Source organism: Dermacentor albipictus, chromosome 2 (genome assembly GCF_038994185.2).
Source record: "Dermacentor albipictus isolate Rhodes 1998 colony chromosome 2, USDA_Dalb.pri_finalv2, whole genome shotgun sequence".
NCBI lineage: Eukaryota > Metazoa > Arthropoda > Arachnida > Ixodida > Ixodidae > Dermacentor > Dermacentor albipictus.
Genome location: NC_091822.1, coordinates 15,776,575 through 15,794,262, shown reverse-complemented (window position 1 = coordinate 15,794,262; position 17,688 = coordinate 15,776,575). Strand labels below are relative to the sequence as shown.

General features: G+C 48.7%; 1 protein-coding gene across 10 annotated transcripts in view; it reads right to left on the bottom strand.

Moving 5' to 3' along the window:
* Window positions 1-17,688, bottom strand: part of LOC135910875 (testis-specific serine/threonine-protein kinase 1-like) — a 371,556-nt gene that overhangs the window by 141,595 nt on the left and 212,273 nt on the right. For all 10 annotated transcript variants that reach the window (XR_010567145.2, XM_065442939.2, XM_065442944.2 and 7 more), the window contains one exon: window positions 7,781-7,950. Coding sequence is in view for 9 of the 10 variants with exons in the window: in XM_065442939.2 (XP_065299011.1) it covers window positions 7,781-7,950 (170 nt within the window). In the remaining variant the exon portion in view is untranslated. The remainder of the gene's footprint in view (window positions 1-7,780; window positions 7,951-17,688) is intronic.

The window sequence follows — 17,688 nt, the reverse complement described above, 5'->3', positions numbered from 1 at the left end:
AACGGGGTAATGCCGTGTGGTCGGGCCCCTATTCCAAGGCACCGCTGGCCCTCGCCATCCTTTCTGCCCTGCGGACGAGCCTGAGCTGATCCCCAAGGGCGGAGCTGGATAGCAATGCCTCCCACCTCGCTCTCGTGTTATTATCTTCTTGTTCTTCTGTGTGAGCTGTGCACTCCCATGTGATGTGGTAGAGCGTTGGTGTGCTCCCACACCACGCGCATATGTCCTTGTATGCTGTTGGGTAGTATATATGCAGTTTATGTAGGTTTATGTATGTGTCTGTTTGGAGCCTGCGTAACGTCGCTGAGTCCATGGCTGAAAGGTTCCTATCTCTAAGTTGGTTCTTTATTCTATGGACATACCACAGGAGCGAGCGAGGCCGGCTGCGCATGTGAAGCTCGCGTGCTCGGCGACTCCTCTGTTTTGGATGCAGCCCGTTTTTTTTTGGGCTCCCGGCGTTTTCTCATGTTCCGTCTGCATTTCGACATGGCACCACTGTACTGCTGGAATACAGCAAGGTGAGGAATCTTGTTTGACAGTCTGCGACGCACGTCAAGCACATTTAGGCATACTGCACAAAACTGAACCTATGTAGTGACGCAGTTATCGAAAAAGAGCTCCGGCGTCCAAGCCTAGTTAATTTGAATTAATTACTTGTACTGGGAGATGTTTGCGACGCTTTCTATGAGCCCAAGCATTATTATAACTTATTTCGGCAATTTCGCGTGTACTGAATCTTACCGGGACAAATTTTGGCGCTTTCTCGCACCCCCGACACTTTTGCGACTAATTTCGCTATTTTTTAGGATACTTTTCAAGCAGAGTGGCCGCGCTAGGCGTAGTGGCACAGTTAGCGAAAAGCAGCCTGCTGTGTGCCGCAGTTTCGCGTGTACTGATTCTTACTGGTAGAAGTTCATGACGCATTCTCTGACCCCAAAAAGTATTGTAATTCGTTTGGTAACTTTTTGGGATACATTTGAGGCATGCTCACCGCACCTGGGGTTGTGAAGCTGTTAGCAAAAAAGCAAGCCGCCCATAGTGAGTTAGTTTTGCGTGTTCTGAATTTTAGCGGGACAAGATTGGGACGCGTTTCATGGCCCTGCAACAGTATAAACCTTATTTCGGTACTCACGCTTGTCGAAAACGCGACGAGCGATTGCCGAGAGTGATAACAAGGGAGTGTGTTGCTTGCGCCAGCAGGAAGCGTAAAAGATAACACCGAGAAGCTCAAGAACTTCACATTTCTATCTTCTGAACGACTGAAAACAGGCTTTGCACCCACGAATATGTCTTGAGTGCGACTAGAAGGCATTCTGCGAGCGGGTAACGTGGCCTTTGTTGTAGCCATCTCGGTGTGCTCGGCGTACCATCGCGTCGACTGAGGCCAAGTTGTTTTGGAAACGCGCAGTCACACGCGTATTTGTGCTCTTAAAAGTGCAGAAAATAATGCCCGGGAATGGAGGGATGCTATAAAACGGATGTTTTCTTCAGATTTCATGACATTGTTTGGGAGTCTATTTGCAAAGTAAATTTATTTGTAATGCCGCTCAGTCACCACTTACACACGTTTCGCTCTACACGCTATGTTCCTGTTAGGTCAATCTACCGAAATGCTGCATGCTTGTAATTTACTTTATTCAGCTGATGGCATCCTGTAGAGCTTCGTACGGCAACGAGTGCTGCTTACCTGTTGCCACAACTTTGGATGAATTCACAAGCCCGGAACGAGCATTTATATAGAGCAAAATAACCATTTCATCATTTCAGAAGACGTCTTGCGTTTTCTTTATGAAATTGCACGTGACGCAGATTCGGTGGAGGCTTGTAAAGATCGTTCGCAATCATTTTTACTAAATAATAAAACGATTCCTTGCCAGGCCACGCATAGTTCAGCAGTAGAAGCGAAAAAAATGATAAATGCCGCGCTGATTGGCGGAGCAGGTGTGGCATGTACCAACTGGCGTTCAAAACGCGCGCTCCAAGAACCGAAGCCGGAAGATGTTAATACCATCCGCTTGGTGCGCTACAGTCAATTCGGCCGTAAAGCCTCTTAAAACTTTAGGCGGTAATTGGTGACACGCGCGTGGTACAAATGAAATACCAACTAACACGCTGCTGCCACGCACAGAAGTGACGTCACAGTTATGATGACGTTGTTTATGTAAGTATGGCGTGTTCCGGTTTATAATTTTGCGCGCACTGCTGGAGCTGCTTGAGCTTTTCAGCTTGGCTAAAACACAATTTTACGGTTTTCTACTGTATTGTGTGCTAGAATGTTGTTCTAGTTAGTTGCGCTGGAAGAACCGGATGGTGTTCGAGCTTGCGATCTCGAGCGACACTTGGGCGCAATGCTGGAGCAGCTCATTTGCTTATGCCTTGCAGCGCCTTTATGGTTGGTAGTGTGGTCTTGTGCAGCTCCTGTTAGCGTTGGTCAGTGCTGTTGCTCTTGTTTGTTGAATTGGCTGTTATGAATGAGGCACATGTGGCCTCTCAGTTTGGCAGCACTTTTTTCTCTTATGGTAAAAACGTTTAAACTCGTTCAACGCGCTTGTTGCTGCAGTTGCCGCTTATAGTTGTGCATCGATCGTGAAAAAAACGTTTCATCCTTCGTCGAATTGCTGTTGCAGATATTGCTTGAGTAAGTGAGCTGTTGAAATTTTTATATGGCACTCGATGTCGCATTTACCTCTGTTTCTTGTCTTGCATGTTCATACTGTTTCCTTGTTTCTCGCGGATTTTGGCGGCTAGCGAATTGCGACTTGCTTGAGCACCTGCTGGCCACAGTTCAAAAGGCACATGTTCCGCAACGCTAATGTAAACTATGAAGACAAATATTGCAGAACATCGCCCAGCTGCTCATAATTCTACTGTGGCTCAATTTTGTTGTAAAGCTTGACTGTCTTGAAGACCAAAAAATTTTCTTCAATTTCTTCCAGCTAGTTTGCTAAGCTGCTATTTAGCATTGCTCTTTTGATAGCGCTATGCAAGGCACCAGGTTTGCGCAAATGTTCCTCGCTACTTTTCTCAAATACGATGTAGGTTTATTGCAGGAACATGCATTAGGTTATATATGTGCGATGCACGCTAATATGACCCGTGTGGGCTTGCAGGACCATGCATGCCGCTCTCAAGCAAATGCCAAGTTTCTATTGTATGAATCTTCCATGACTTGACTTCGCAGGGTTTGTTTGGTTAATCCCTTCATCTGAGCAAAAGAATGTTCATAGGGCTTGAGCCTTACCCTGATGTTCTTGTCCAACAAAAAAAATCTTTTAGGCATTGCATTAGGGAATATATGTGGGTGATAATGTGACAGTCTTTGTCTCTATAACCTTTCTTTTCTCCCATCTTATCAGTGAAGACTTTGTTCGAACAGAGTGCGGTGCAGTGACAAATTCTCATTATAATAAAAAAATCTCTGAAGGAGATTTTTGACTCTGACTAGGACATCGTTTTGGGCAAGTTGGCGAAGTCTTCTGCACATTGTTTTTGGGCGCAAAAAGATATTTATAGAGGAAGGGCGCATGAAAGTGCGAGCTACCAACTGATTTAATGATTCAAAGGATGGAACATAGGGTACAAATTTTGCGCACACGCAAGAGGCGAGTGTTGTGACAGTGCTAGTTTGTCTAGTATTACTACAAATCCACATTAAACAGGTGCGCGTCTGGGGAATTAAGGCAATTGAAGTGCTACTAACATGTGCACAATCTCTTTGATAAAATATACCTTCGTGAGCTCATGTGCTGCTTTGTTGCTACTCCTGCCCAGGATCATAATTTATTTATTTATTTATTTAGAAAACACCTTACAGGCCCTGTCGGGCATGGAGTAAGGAGGGCAATGTAACAAAGAACTGTGAAGTACGATGGAAACAACTTAAAATTTCAACCTAAGACAACTGTACAGTGGCTGAACTAAAAACAAAACAAAGCACAGCATGATCAAGCATAGCAGATGTATAAAAGGAAGGAGATTATGTAAAAAGCGCGCACAGGCGTTCACGAAATATTTTACGATCAGTTATCGTGACGATATCATCGGGAAGACCATTCCAGTGGGATATGGCACGAGGTACAGCAGATAAATTGAAAGCGGTGGTTTTACCGAAAATGCGCTTGAAGCTAAAATGATTATGTAATCTTGAGGACGTACGGACGGGAGTTTCGAGGGGTAATATGCATGGCTTATCGGAATGAACATATTTGTGAAATAGACAGAGCAAAGCAATCTTCCGGCGGATGTCTAGGGGCTGTAAAGAAATATTGAGCTTGATCTGCGTTATACTTGACTTTCCATCAAAATTCAAAGTTATATATCGGGCAGCTCTGTTCTGGATGCGTTACAGCATGGTTATTAAATATTCTTTGTGTGGTGACCATACAGCTGATGCAAATTCTAATTGCGGGCGTACGAATGTCAGGTATGCTAATTTACGCACGTCAGCAGATGAATTTTGCAAGTTGCGCTTCAAAAAGCCAATGTGTAATGCCAATGCATAAAGCCAATAATGTGCAAAAGCACGGCTCACATGAGCAGGCCTTGCAATGTGCGCTGCACCATCCGGTTTATTTAAATTGTTTGAATGCTCCCTCAAATAGCCATTTAGGCATTGGGCCGTTTGGTCCACATAGAACTTGCCACAGCTGAGAGGTATCTTATAGAGCAACCCACAGCACAATGCACCAAATGGTTGGCGTGATTTTTCATACACCCTTGTCTCGTGGTACGAGAACACAATTGGGCTAATTTGACAAGTGTCTAAAGGAATAATTGGGACATTGTATCTAGCAGGCATTTTATTGAAGTTGTGGGTAAATTTATGCAGATATTTGTACATTGCACATATTTGTACATGAGGCGTACAATTTGTACACCTCAGGTCTAGTGGCATCTGTTCCGCTTACGTCTGATTAGCAAGTTCTTGTCGAGCTGCTCTTCAGCTTTCAGGGAATGGAATCGGCCGTGGCACGCATGCCCTATAGGATAAACCTGCTTTTAAAAGCCTGTTGGTCTAATCTGCCTCATTTTGCCATCAGTGATAAATAGTTCACTGCTGTTACTGTAGCACCCACTTAAATATAGTCCAAGGTGATCCCTTCTTGGTCCCAAAACATGGACGCCGTCACCTTAACTGCAGAAATTTGAATTTAAATTCCTTAGGTTGAAGGGAACAAATGTCTTCATTTTTCTTTGTTTTGACATTGTACAAAAATAACCAGTGTGCCATTTCATAAAGAGTAACCTACAAAAAACAGATGCCTCTATTGACAATAGCGTACAAGCTTCTGGCACTGCCCAGGTTGGAGCAAGATCCATCAGTCCTTCGCAGGCCAGTTGAGACAACACTGGCACGGTGGGACTGGTCTGCCAGTGTTGTGCTAATATTGAAACTGTATGCACGCTCCTGCTTAGAGCAACAGAATGGCATGAATTTTGCTTTGTTATTGACGCCAATAGCACAATTATTCGCTTTCACGTACGACAAATGCTGTACACTGCTGCGCACATTTTCTACGTAAAAAAGTTTTTTTTTGCTTCAGTGCCAACATGCAAACAATAGAAACACAAAAATTGTTTTTGTTTTGTTTTACTCTGCCACACCGTATATGAATTTATGCTTTGAGATAGCAGTTCAAAATAGTCTGCGAGCACGACTCGGCTGGATATTCGAGTAGCTCGCTCTTTCGTGGCACTGCTTCGACTCTCTAGTGAGCCCTCAATTTTTGCTTACTTTAGCATACTCAAAGTGATTAGCCACTTCTCAAGCTTATGCACGGAGGTAATGTTGAAGTGTGACCATTATATTCACGCCACTGAAATATCTATGCCTTTCGCTGGATATAAACATAAATACCGAAAAAATGGAGCCCTATTTATAACACACTGTGCCATTTAGGAACGTTCAGGCTCACAATTTAATTTTGGCGGAGCCACGTCTTTAGGCAATCTTTCCCTGCTCCAAAAGACAGGCCATGGAGGTACCCTGAATGTGATGACATAGAATGACGGGGGAATATATGAAGTGGATTGCAATCAGTTCAATTGATTTACTAGTAAATACACTGTAGGTGCTCCTGCACAAAATAGATGTCATAGCAGTTTTCCATGGGCGCACGGGCCCCGTCACATGGCAGAAGAGACATACTTACAGTAGCTACGGGCCAAGCAAATTCAACAAACATACTTGCATACAAACAGCAACACATGTTAGAAGAAAAAGAAAGAAATGAATATCAACGTAAGCTGCTGGAAAATTAGATGGTCCTGCGCCGCAGAGGTGACCCCTACGTAAAGCCTCCGCCCCCGATGCCGGAGGCACTGGGTTCGAATCCCCGTGCCGCGGAATTTTCCTATAGGTAGACATGGGTCCCGGTCAGGTGCTCGACTGCTTGTGAGGGTTCACAGCTGTAAAGGGCCTTCCATCACGATTTCTAGGCATGGTCTGCTGGGGACCTTTGTCCAATAAGAGGCAGCCGTCAGGCTTAGCATCCGTCGCAGTTTTGGCAGACTAGGCACGCGCGCACAAGGCACTCGGCCATTATGAGATCTCAACGCTGTGGCGGGGCGTATCTATTCAACCCAAGAGCGCCCCACAGTGCTTCGGGACGCCACAGGAGAGATTACCACCATGAGTGAGGCTAAAGGTCCTGTTTTAAAGGGTTAGCCCACGGGGTTCGACAGGACTTGCATGGTGCGGGCTCCTTCTCTAGTACATCCCTTACCCCCTAAAGAAAGCCGGTTGTCGAACCGGGAGGCGCACATTGAGATAGCTGGTGGGTATCTGGCAGGAGCTTGAGGTTGGCTGAGGTGAGAAACGATGAGCTTGGATGTTGTGTACTTATGGACAGGTCCTGCCACCCTTATGGCTTGCCGGCCTTTGGTAGAGTAGACGTGTGACCTTTATATGCAGTTGAGTGCGTCAGTCCCTTGAGCGGAAGCCGTACACCGAGCGCGAGGGCTGGCCTTAGCAGAAAACTACTCAAATTAGTCGAAAGTTGAAAAGTCCAAGGATTGCTCCAATGGTCTCTGAACTTAGTTTTGAGAGTGCAAATAGACGACCTCACCGCGAATGATTTACATGAATGAAGTTAATTCGGAACTATAATCGCAAATTCAATGCAGAGGACGACCGTTCAGGGTACTCGCCATTCTCCTCCTCATAACCCTCATATCACTGGTAATGGAGTATTCGTCAATATTGAGAAACAATATAGTGACAGGGATGCCTGAAGGAAATGCGGCAGAGCTGTGCTAAGGTGGTTAAACGAGTCTTTGTGAATTGTCTCCTACCATAACCTCGCCGAAACAATGGCAGTATCACGAGGTGTCGCACTCAATTATCTACCCGATTTAGTGGTTACCATGGCCCTAAGGATTTGTTCACCATGGCGGCACTCGTCGTAGTAAGTGCACCAGAATAGTGAGAATAACCTGTAGCTAGGTCAGTTGGTAATCTATCTTCGTAACAGTTTGAGAGCCAAAGAGAACACACAATACACTTGAGAACACACGCAGTCTTACGCAGAGACACCCAGGAAGAGACCCTTTGTCTCATACAAGCGCTAGTGCGAAACGGAGGGTTCTCTTCTGGCTGCCTATATATGCGAGTGCGTGCGTGCTGGTGAGTGTGTTTATTGCCCTCTGAAATTGTTACCAACGCACATGGGTGCATGTCCGTTACTGTACTTCGCCCCATTCAAATGTGCCGATGAAGAATGAACTCTCGACGGCGGTGTAGGCACCAGAGTATATAATCCATTGATGAGAGAGAGCTTACGTGTTCGTCGGATCCGGATAGAGCAAGAGCCAAGGGTGCTTGACAACCATGCCCATGGTTGCTCGCAGCGTCGTCACCGGCTCGAGCAAGAGGCGAACCAGGTTGCGGTACTCGTGCGTCGAGTCCAGGTACCGGGGAAAACGAATCACGCGGTTCATTTGGAGGCGAACCTGAGGAGACGCAGTAATGGCGCCAAGTATCTGCTGTTGCAGTGTTGAGATTCCTCAGAAAATGTTAAACATTTCGCGTGCGTTCTTCTCTTCAAAACAAGGGTGGTTTCTCGCATATGTTGTCTTGAAATTTGGCAAAAATGCTTGTGTTTGCGCATTTGTTCCGAAAAAAAAATTGGAAGGCGCCTAAGCTTCGCCTTCAAGAGTGGAACGCGACAGCGTTCCCGTGGACCCGCCAAGGGGTGTAAGACAATGCGCTACGGCACAGCGATCACTTGCGAGGCACCCCGCATCGGAATTTGCACCCACCTTTCACGCGGTGAGCGTCGAGCAACGCAGCGTTCGGCACGGCAACGAAATGTGCGCCTGGACAAATGGCACGAACCAAAGAACTCGGTGTCTAGGAGGGGGAAACGATCTACGCCAGCCAAACGTCGTGATCGGCACGGGCAGAGAGATAGATAGATAGTAATCTAAAGAAAGCAACGACGCTTGATTCTGCAACCCGTGTGGGAGCACGGCTATGGTGGCTAGAGGGGGAGGTGTCGGCATCGGAGCGCCGGAGAGGCAGCATTTTAACGCGACAGCGTTAAGCAGCTCGTGTCGCAGAAAAGCCGGTGTCGTCGGCGTCGGGTGTTAGCGTCGGCGTCTGCGGCGTTGACCGTGAGCGATAAATCACGGCAGGCACTTCATAAATATAAAGCAACTTCCAAGATGGGCTGGGTGGGAATCGAACCAGGGTCTCCGGAGTGTGAGACGGAGACGCTACCACTCAGCCATGAGTTTGCTGCTTCCAAGCGGTACAAACGCGCCTCTAGTGAATGCGGTTTTGCCTTCGAAACGAGCCGTGGAAAGTTATACTGCAGTGTATATCGGTAATTATGAACACGGAACTTACAGATGTCGCAATTAAACGAGTAGCGAAGTGCGTTTTCGCTACATTTCTTCTGCGCTTTCCGCACACGCAGAGCCATATTGCGGCAAACACAGAAGACCCCTCCTCTCCATGTACGGCGCTGCCCCAACAGATGGCGCGCCACGCGCGCATTGGAGCTGTGGAAGGACCGTTGCGAGGGGGTCGTTGCCCGGACTCTCTCCCCCTGACAACGCTTCGCCTTGCTCCCTCCGCAGAATCAAGCGTCCTTCCTTTCTTTAGATCACTATCTGTCTATCTCTCTGCCCGTGCCTATCACGACGTTTGGCTGGCGTGCATCATTTCCCCCTCCGAGATACCGAGTTCTTCGGTTCGTTCCGCTTGCTCAGGCGCACGTTTCGTTGCTGCGCCGAACGCCGCGTTGCTCGACCATATGGCTCGGCGCTCACCGCGTCCGATGCGGGGCGCCTCGTAAGTGATGGCTGCCCTGTAGCCCATTGTCTTACACCCATTGGCGGTTCGACGGGAACGCTGTCGCGTTCCACTCTTGAAGGCGAAGCTTAAGCATCCTCCAATTTTTTTTCAGGACGATGCGGCGGCGCTGCTGTCGACTCCGAGATGCCTGCCGTACGCTGGCTAAGGTCCGCTGCGGTTATTTGGTTCCGCTGTGAAGTGTTTTCTCGCTCCGCGGCTTCTTGGGGCGCAATAGGCGCATCGGAAAATCATTTTAAAGGCTAGGCGACTTTATCACTGCAGCTGGCCTAACGTACTATATACTAAATTTTGGTCATTTTATCACCGCGTTTTAGCTAATTCGCACTCAGTGCAACACTTGTGAAACTCATAATTGCACCAAACAGAAAGCTTCCGCAGTAGGCGGTTGTTTGCAGTTTGCCAGTGCCGCTTTAACATTTTAAGAAACTATTATGGGGTGCCGTATGCAGTTCTGTCTGGCGTGACTTTATGAGTGTCTTGAGCTACAGGCGCTTGTCCTAATCGTCTACTGGTTGGTGCGTGCCTTAGTTAAAACGGGCCGCTCGAGTGAACCATGATTATTTCAAGTTTATTTAATTTTGCAATGAAAGGTAGAACTGTAGGCACCAATGGTCAAAACTCAGCACAATGAAAGCGTTAAGGAAAATTTGGTTTCCAATATTAGAAACCTGCAAAGAACTAAGTTCGCGTATTTAGTACCACTCAAATAATGCCAAAATGCCTTAGAAAGGAATATTTATTGTTAATAGAATAATACACACGACTCTATATACATGGTTGTCAGCTCTCAAACAAACAATATGCCACGAAATGGAGCGCAAATCCAATATATTATGGAGGTATATACCCAGAAACAGTGAACAAGGTGCAGTGCAAACAATAATTTTTCGGGTGGGAAATCCTGTTCAGATATGTAGATATTTCTAGGCATACAATGTGATGTGAACACTTCCTGTTTTACATATACAAACGCTTCAAGTTGGTCTTGCTGATATAAACTTTGCAGTTATGCAGTTATGTTGTGCGCCTCAACTTGAGGTACTTCATTTTTTCTCGCTTCCCTTGCTTCGATGCGTTCTCTCCTGCGACAAGGACGTGCAACCTCGTGATGACAAAAAAACGGTATCACTTGGTTGGTGATTTCTACGCTATGCTGCGTACAGCCAACCATATCCAGCTTATTTATTGACAGGCAGGAAATAAGGCCCATGATGCTGTCAGCCTTCAACTTGTTAAAGCTGGAACAATGCGTGAAGGCATCTTCCATCGCAGCAACAAAGTCTTTTAGTGCCTGAGATGGGTAAAGTAGGCCACCTCTATCCATGTGGTTGGTTAGGCACCTCTTCCGGAAGCAAGCGCGAGTCTTTCGCTTGAAGCAACAGCTAGGAAACACTCTTCGCACTTTCTCATTAGCATTTTCCTGGTAACATACCCGCTAACGCAGTAAGGTATGCGAGAGTCGCTATTTGATCCCACCATTTCACGATGATCTCGCATCGCATCACAATGCTTTACCATCTCGTGAACTTCATTTAGGTGGCCCACATCCAGGAGATCATCCAGCCTACTCTACATACGGACCAAATTTTTCCAGTGGCGTGCGTCAAGAAGGCTGCTCAGAACTCCTTATGACAAGCAAACAAAAGCGGGGAAGGCGAACCTAACTTCACCACAGACTTCACGACGCGCGCTTGGAGCCGGAGAGATTGCTCAAACACATCACGCTAGGCATCTCGGAGACGACGAGCGCGCCACCTGTCGCTGTCATGAAAAAATGCCGCACCGCCGTACGCGGCGCAGCCCAGCCGATGCTGACACCTCCCCCTCTAGCCACCATAGCACGGCGAAGCGTCGTCAGGGGAGAGGGAGTCGGGGCCGCGACGCGCCTCGCACCGGTCCCGCACAGCCCCAATGCGCGCGTGGCACGCCACCTGTCGGGGCAGCGCCGTACGTTGAGAGGAGGGGGTCTTCTATGTTTTCCGCAAGATGGTTCTGTGTGTGCGGAAAGCATAAAGCCCCGCAATTTTTCAAAAGCAGCGCCATTCTTAGATCTTTCCGACACCCCGCTCACCCTAGCGCGTCCTCCTCCACGCCTCCTGACTCCCCAGCCTCCTCCGCTCCCCCATTGGCCAATCTTTGTCACGTGGAAGCAGGCGCCGCCCTTTTGTATATTTTTTTCTTTCCAGCGCGGAGCAGGCGCCACGCTTTTGTATATTTTTTCTTTCCAGCGCGCGCCGACCTCCATTGTGGGGCCTGCGCGACGAAAGTACGGCAGGCGGACTGACGGAGTGCGTTAGTGTAATAGAATGTACAGGGCCGAGAACATAATTTTGATGCCATGCTGCTGCGCCTTCGGTTGCCGCAACAGACACAGTGAGGGCAAAAAGTTTTTTGCTTTGCCGTCCGGCGGGCGCTACGCAAAAAGAAGTGCGGAGTCGCAGGATCGGGTGGGCTGACTTCGAGGAAGTGGCAAAGAACGCACGGCTTAGTGAAGTAAGGGCCACGGCTACTCACAACCTCTTATTTTGAGCCTAGTTCCCGCCTTCCGCTTCGAAAAAGTGTGTGTTCACGCTCTGTGTGGTTTTTAGCGCGTTGTTTGACTTTTTTTTTCGAATGTGCTCTCTTTGTTTCATGTTTTTTCGTCTTGCGGTGAAATGCACGCATCTGCAGCTGGCCTGTGACATAAAAGCGACATTATTCAGGGTGTGTTTTGAGCTCCACCAGAAGTTAGCACATTCTCGACGCTTTTGCAAGGCTCACTATGACTTACGATGCAGTGTTAGCTTCGAATGTACGCCCGCATGTATTGATTTGGTTTGTGGTGATTAACGTTTCTAACGTTCCGAAGCGACTAAAGCTAGGATGCAGGTCGTAGTGGATGGCTCCGGCTAACTTTATCTAGCTCGCCTGGGGATGTTTAACGTGCACTTTGATCGCAGAGTCGTACGTGGGCCGGTAAATTCCTCGTTGGCGTTTCATAATACTCGCCCGATAGCGCTGCTTTAGAAGTTGGCGCCTCGGCGCGATTGTATTTCTTCAATAAATTTTATTTACTAGTTGTAACAACTTCTCATTATTTCGTATTATTGACGGCGCCTCCAGGGCACCAAAGCGGCAACGGGAACACCAAAGCTAGAACCAGGGCTGGATGGGGCTCGCCGAAGCCTGTGCATGCATGCCAAGGGGGTATACGATCGCGGACAGCCAATTTTGCATGCGAACACTCCCCGCGACGCCTGCATTAGTGTAATGTTACGTGCTCTTCAGATGCCTCCGTTAGCCATTACATGTGCCCTCCTGGAGCAGTACTTGTAAAAAAAAAGCGATATATCGTCACGATTACCAAAGTACCCCGCAATGAAAAAAAAAAAAACGGCCCTGTTGCCAGGCATTGCTGACCGCACACAGCCGGAATCTCTCACGCGCCGACCTAACAAAAGTGTCCTGCAGGTACGTGAATGGACCCTACGAAACCACGTACACATATTTTCGCGCTGTAAACACCTGAAACTTTGGTAATTACGCGCGTGTTTGAGTACACCGCGTGCTTGCGTCGTGTTTCAGCAACCCGAACTCTCAACGTCGCGCGCTTTACGCCTTAAATACTCCTTCAATAATGGTAATTTTCTCTATTTCTTCCGCAATTCCAAGACGAAATTCTAAAGGCCTGTTACCGACTGACGAAGAAAGATCTCGATTGAAAAAACTGCTCCGCACGGCTCGAACGAACTTTTCTGCGGATTTCCTCCCGTAGCGTGTTAGCCGTCGTCTGCTACGGCAGGCCCACCACCGGCGGCGCCACCGTCGAGGCCGCGCCGAGCGGAGGAGGAGGGAAGCGAATGGCGCTACTTTGGGAGATTGAGGGGTTTTAGGAAAGCGAAGAAGACATGTAGCGCAAACGTACCTCGCTACGCGTTTAATTGCGACTTCTGTAATTTACATGCTCATAATTACCGATATACACAGGAGTATAGTTTTCTACGGCACGTTTATAAGGCAACAACCGCATTTACTAGAGGCATTCTTGTCCCACTTTGAGCGATCGAACTCGTGGCTGAGTGGTAGCGTCTCCGCCTCACACTCCGGAGACCCTGGTTCGATTACCGCGCAGCCCATCTTGTAAGTTGTTTTTATTCATAAATTGCCTGCTGGGAATTTTCGCTCATGGTCAACGCCGCTGACACCAACGACACCGGCTTTTCTGCGACACGAGCTCCTTAACACTGTCGCGTTAATATTGTTACGGGAATGTTCCAGCATATAAAAACTATATTTACAATATATATACAGGATGAGTCAGAATAGCTAAGATGGCTGACCACCAACAGCACGCAGCAGCCAGCGTCTCCGATCTTCTTGTTCCTCTCTCTTCTCTCATTTTTCCGCAACAGGACCCCGGGGTGGTGATGCGCCGTCTCGGCGCATGGCAGGCGAAGAATAGCGAGCGAAATATGGCTTCAGCCGCGAAACGTGCACGACGTCGACAGGCGGCTGACTAAAGGATGCATCAAAGCGTAGCGGCGAAATCTCGCAATTCACGTCGTTAATTTGGCGTACGACTTCATAACGCCCTGTGTAGCGAAAGAGAAGCTTCTGGGAAAGGCCAACCCGACGATATGGTGACCATAGGGGCACCCAAGAACCTGGTGCGAACTCTACATCGCGATGGCTGTGGTCGGAACGCTCTTGCTGTATATGATGTAAGGCTAATAAATGAGACTGGGCGACTTGACGTGCCATGCAAGCGCGATCGATGACTTCACGAGCGTACTTAGTTGCCACACGTGACAAAGAAGGGAGGATGGTGTCAAACGGCAGTGTGGGGGTCGCGACCATACAAGAGTTAAAAGGGTGAATATCCTGAGGTGTCATGTCGGGACGAGTTATACGCGAGCGTCACGTAAGCCAGCGTGGCGTCCCAGTCGCGATGATCGTTGCAAACGTACATCAACGGCATCTCTGTGATCGTTCGGTTGCGACGTTCCGTAAGACCGTTCGTTTGTGGTTGGTAGGTGGTAGACAGCTTGTGCTCAGTGGCACAAGACAGGAGGTTCTCGACAACTCGAGACAAGAACGAGCTGCCGCAGTCTGTAAGTAACTGTCGAGGTGCACCGTGCTGGAGAATGACGTCGTGAAGCATAAAATTGGTGACGTCAGTTGGGCAACTAGTCGGCAACGCTTTTTTTATCGCGTAGCGTGTTGCGTAATCAGTAGCGACGGCGATGCACTTGTTCCCTCTAGTCGTTGTCGGAAAAGAGCCAAGCAGGTCAAAGCCTAGGCGAAAGAATGGTTGAAAGGGAACTTCAATAGGATGGAGTCGTTCGACAGGTGCCAGGGGAGGTTTCTTCCCACGCTGACACAATTTGGAAGTTGCGACATAAGGACGCACAAAGCGGTAGGAACGCGGTCAAAAGAACCGGCGTCGTACGCGGTCGTATGTACTCAAAAGTCCAATGTGCCCCGCTGTCGGTGCATCGTGAAGTTGTTCGAGAACGACGGGTGGCAGATGACGAGGAAGGACAAGAAGCAACTCAGGGCTGTCAGGGTTGATATTGAGTAGTTACAGGATGCTGTCGTGCAGCACGAACATGCAGCACGTGCCGTCGGTGCTGTCAGATTGCACTCTGGGGATGGACTGTAAGGATGCGTCGCATTGTTGTTCAGCGTGCATGTCGGTCACGTCAGTCAAAGCCATGGCGCAGGTCACCGGATCATGCGCAACAGGATCAGGAGGATGAACGGGGTGACGCGAGAGACAGCCAGCGTCCTTGTTGAGGTGACCAGTCTTGTAATGGACACTAAATGAAAATTCCTGGAGCCGCATAGCCCAGCAACCAAGCCGTCCTGTGGGGTGCCGGAGGGAAGACAGCCAGTAGAGGTCGTGGTGGTCTGTAACGACCAAAAACGTGCGGCCGTACAAATATGGCCGGAATTTGGCGACAGCCCAAACTAATGTCAAGCCAATATCAAGTCAAGTAATTTCTCTCTGCAGGTGACAGCAGGCGGTTGGCGTAAGCTATCACGCACTCGGTACAATTCTGGTGTTGGGCGAGAACAGCGCAGATGCCATAGCTGCTTGCGTCAGTGTGGACTTTGGTCGGTGCAGACGGATCAAAGTGGGAAAGTATGGGAGGGGTGGTCAGAAACCCGATGAGAGCGGCGAAAGCGTGATCCTGCTTCGGGCCCCATGAGGATGGCGTGTTCTTTAGTAGATCTGTCAAAGGCGGAGCAATGTCGGCGAAGTTTTTGACTAAACGGTGAAAGTAAGAACACTGGCTGATGAAGCAGCGTAGGTCAGAGGCAGAACCTGGCGGAGGGAAACTGCATACGGCGCGAACTTTTTCTGGATCTGGTCGGACACCGGATGCGTCAATGAGGTGTCCCAACACGGTGATCTTACGGCGCCCGAATTGGCACTTCGTGGAGTCCAGTTGAAGGCCGGCTTTTCGGAAGACCGCAAGAATTGCAGGGAGTCGGGTCACGTCGCTGCCGAAAGTAGGAGAAAAAACTAACGTCATCAAGGTAACAAAGACAGGTGGTCCATTTGTACCACTCAGAAGAGAGCCCATGGTATGTTCAAATATCGCAGGAGCACTGAATAGGCCAAAGGGCATGATATAACTGATATAAGCCATCCGGCGTGATGGAGGCCTTCTTCTCGTGGTCCATTTCATCAACTTAAATCTGCCAGTAGCCGGATCGAAGATCGATGGACAACAAGTATTTAGCTCCGCGCAAGCAGTCCAAGGCGTCATTGATGCGTGGTAGTGGGTAGACGTCTTTTCGCGTGACATTGTTTAAGTGGCGATAATCAGCGCAAAACCCCAGGTACCATCTTTTTTTCACAAGGACGACAGGCGAAGCCAAAGAGCTGGCTGATGGCTGGATGAGCCTTTTGCGGAGCATTTTGTCTACTTCTAATTGGGTGATTTGACGTTCAGCATGCGATACACCATAGGGACGCCGATAAATAGGATTGGTATCTCCAGTGTTTATATGGTGGTGAACAACTGATGTTTGGCCTAATGGCCTGTCACCGAAATCAAAGATGTCATTGTACTATTCAAGCAGGAGTCGTATGTCCATGGCTTGTGCAGAGGTGAGATCAGGTGCAATCATTTTCGCGGAGTCATCCGTTAAGGAACCAGAGCTGTCAGCTGCAATTGACGCTAATAAGCCACTCTCCGCATTCAGAATCTCCATTGCAAATTCGCAACCACTAGAAACGCTGGCCAAGAACGTGCCGGCCGGAAGTACTTGAGAGCACAGGCTGAAATCAAGAAGCAGTAGAACGACGTCGTTATTTGTAACCGTGGCCAACATATGCGGAACAGCAACGTTCAGGTTCAACAGCACGTCACTGATGGGGTGAAGCACACATTGATCGTCAGGAACCTGTGGTTGGGCGGTCAAAGTGACGTAAGTAACTGCCTCGGGAGACAGACGCACATCTTGCAGCGATCACAAGCGCGGGGCGGTACTCGGAGCATCGGTGAGTTGAGGCAGTTATAACTGAAGAACGCCAGTCTCACTGTCGATGAGAGTGGAATGAGTGGATAAAATGTACAATCCAAGGATAACGTGAGGGCAGTTGTCGATCACTGCAAAGAGAATAGAAGTAGGGCGGCCGGCTATAATTAAACGCACAGAACACATTCCAAGAACAACCAGCACGCCGCCGTCGGCCACACGAAGCACTCGGGCAGCTGCTGATGTCACGACCTTCTTTAAACGTCTACGTAGGCTAGCGCTCATCACATCACAATCGTGTGCAGCCGCCTAGAATCGCACTACCTGTGACAAGCCAGTTGAATCGACCCCCGCCGGCTTAATCGCTGACATTGAACGCGACTGCAACTTCCCGCAGTTCACCTTCTCCACGCCGTCCCTCACTGTCGCCGATGCGACCTCGCCTCGTAACTCGGAACCAGGAAAACTAATCGTCGCAGTTCAAGAGGCAAGGACTGCGGTAACGTCTAAATATGAAAATCATCACCGCCGTCCCTCGAACGTAATCGAAGTGCTTATTGACGGTGTTTGCGCATCTTTACTCGAGGTCACTGAAGTCACCGTATGTGTTATGAACGCTTAGTTTGGCCCCTTACTTCGGAAAAGTCACGATGCCCTTTTCTGGACTGTCCCCCTACACAGCCAGTGCTCAGCATGTTCACCCCTTGGCGGCTTGCACTGCTCATGTTGTCGTTGCCGGCGTCCTACCACTATCTCCACGCACTTTCGAGAGGTTGAGTTCACTCTGATGCCTTTTAGCTGCCATAATGCTAGGGAAAACGTTGCGCACAGTATTGACGTGATCCTTCATGGCCTCCATTGTATTAGTGTGTAAGCATTCTTTGGCGAGTAGACCAGGA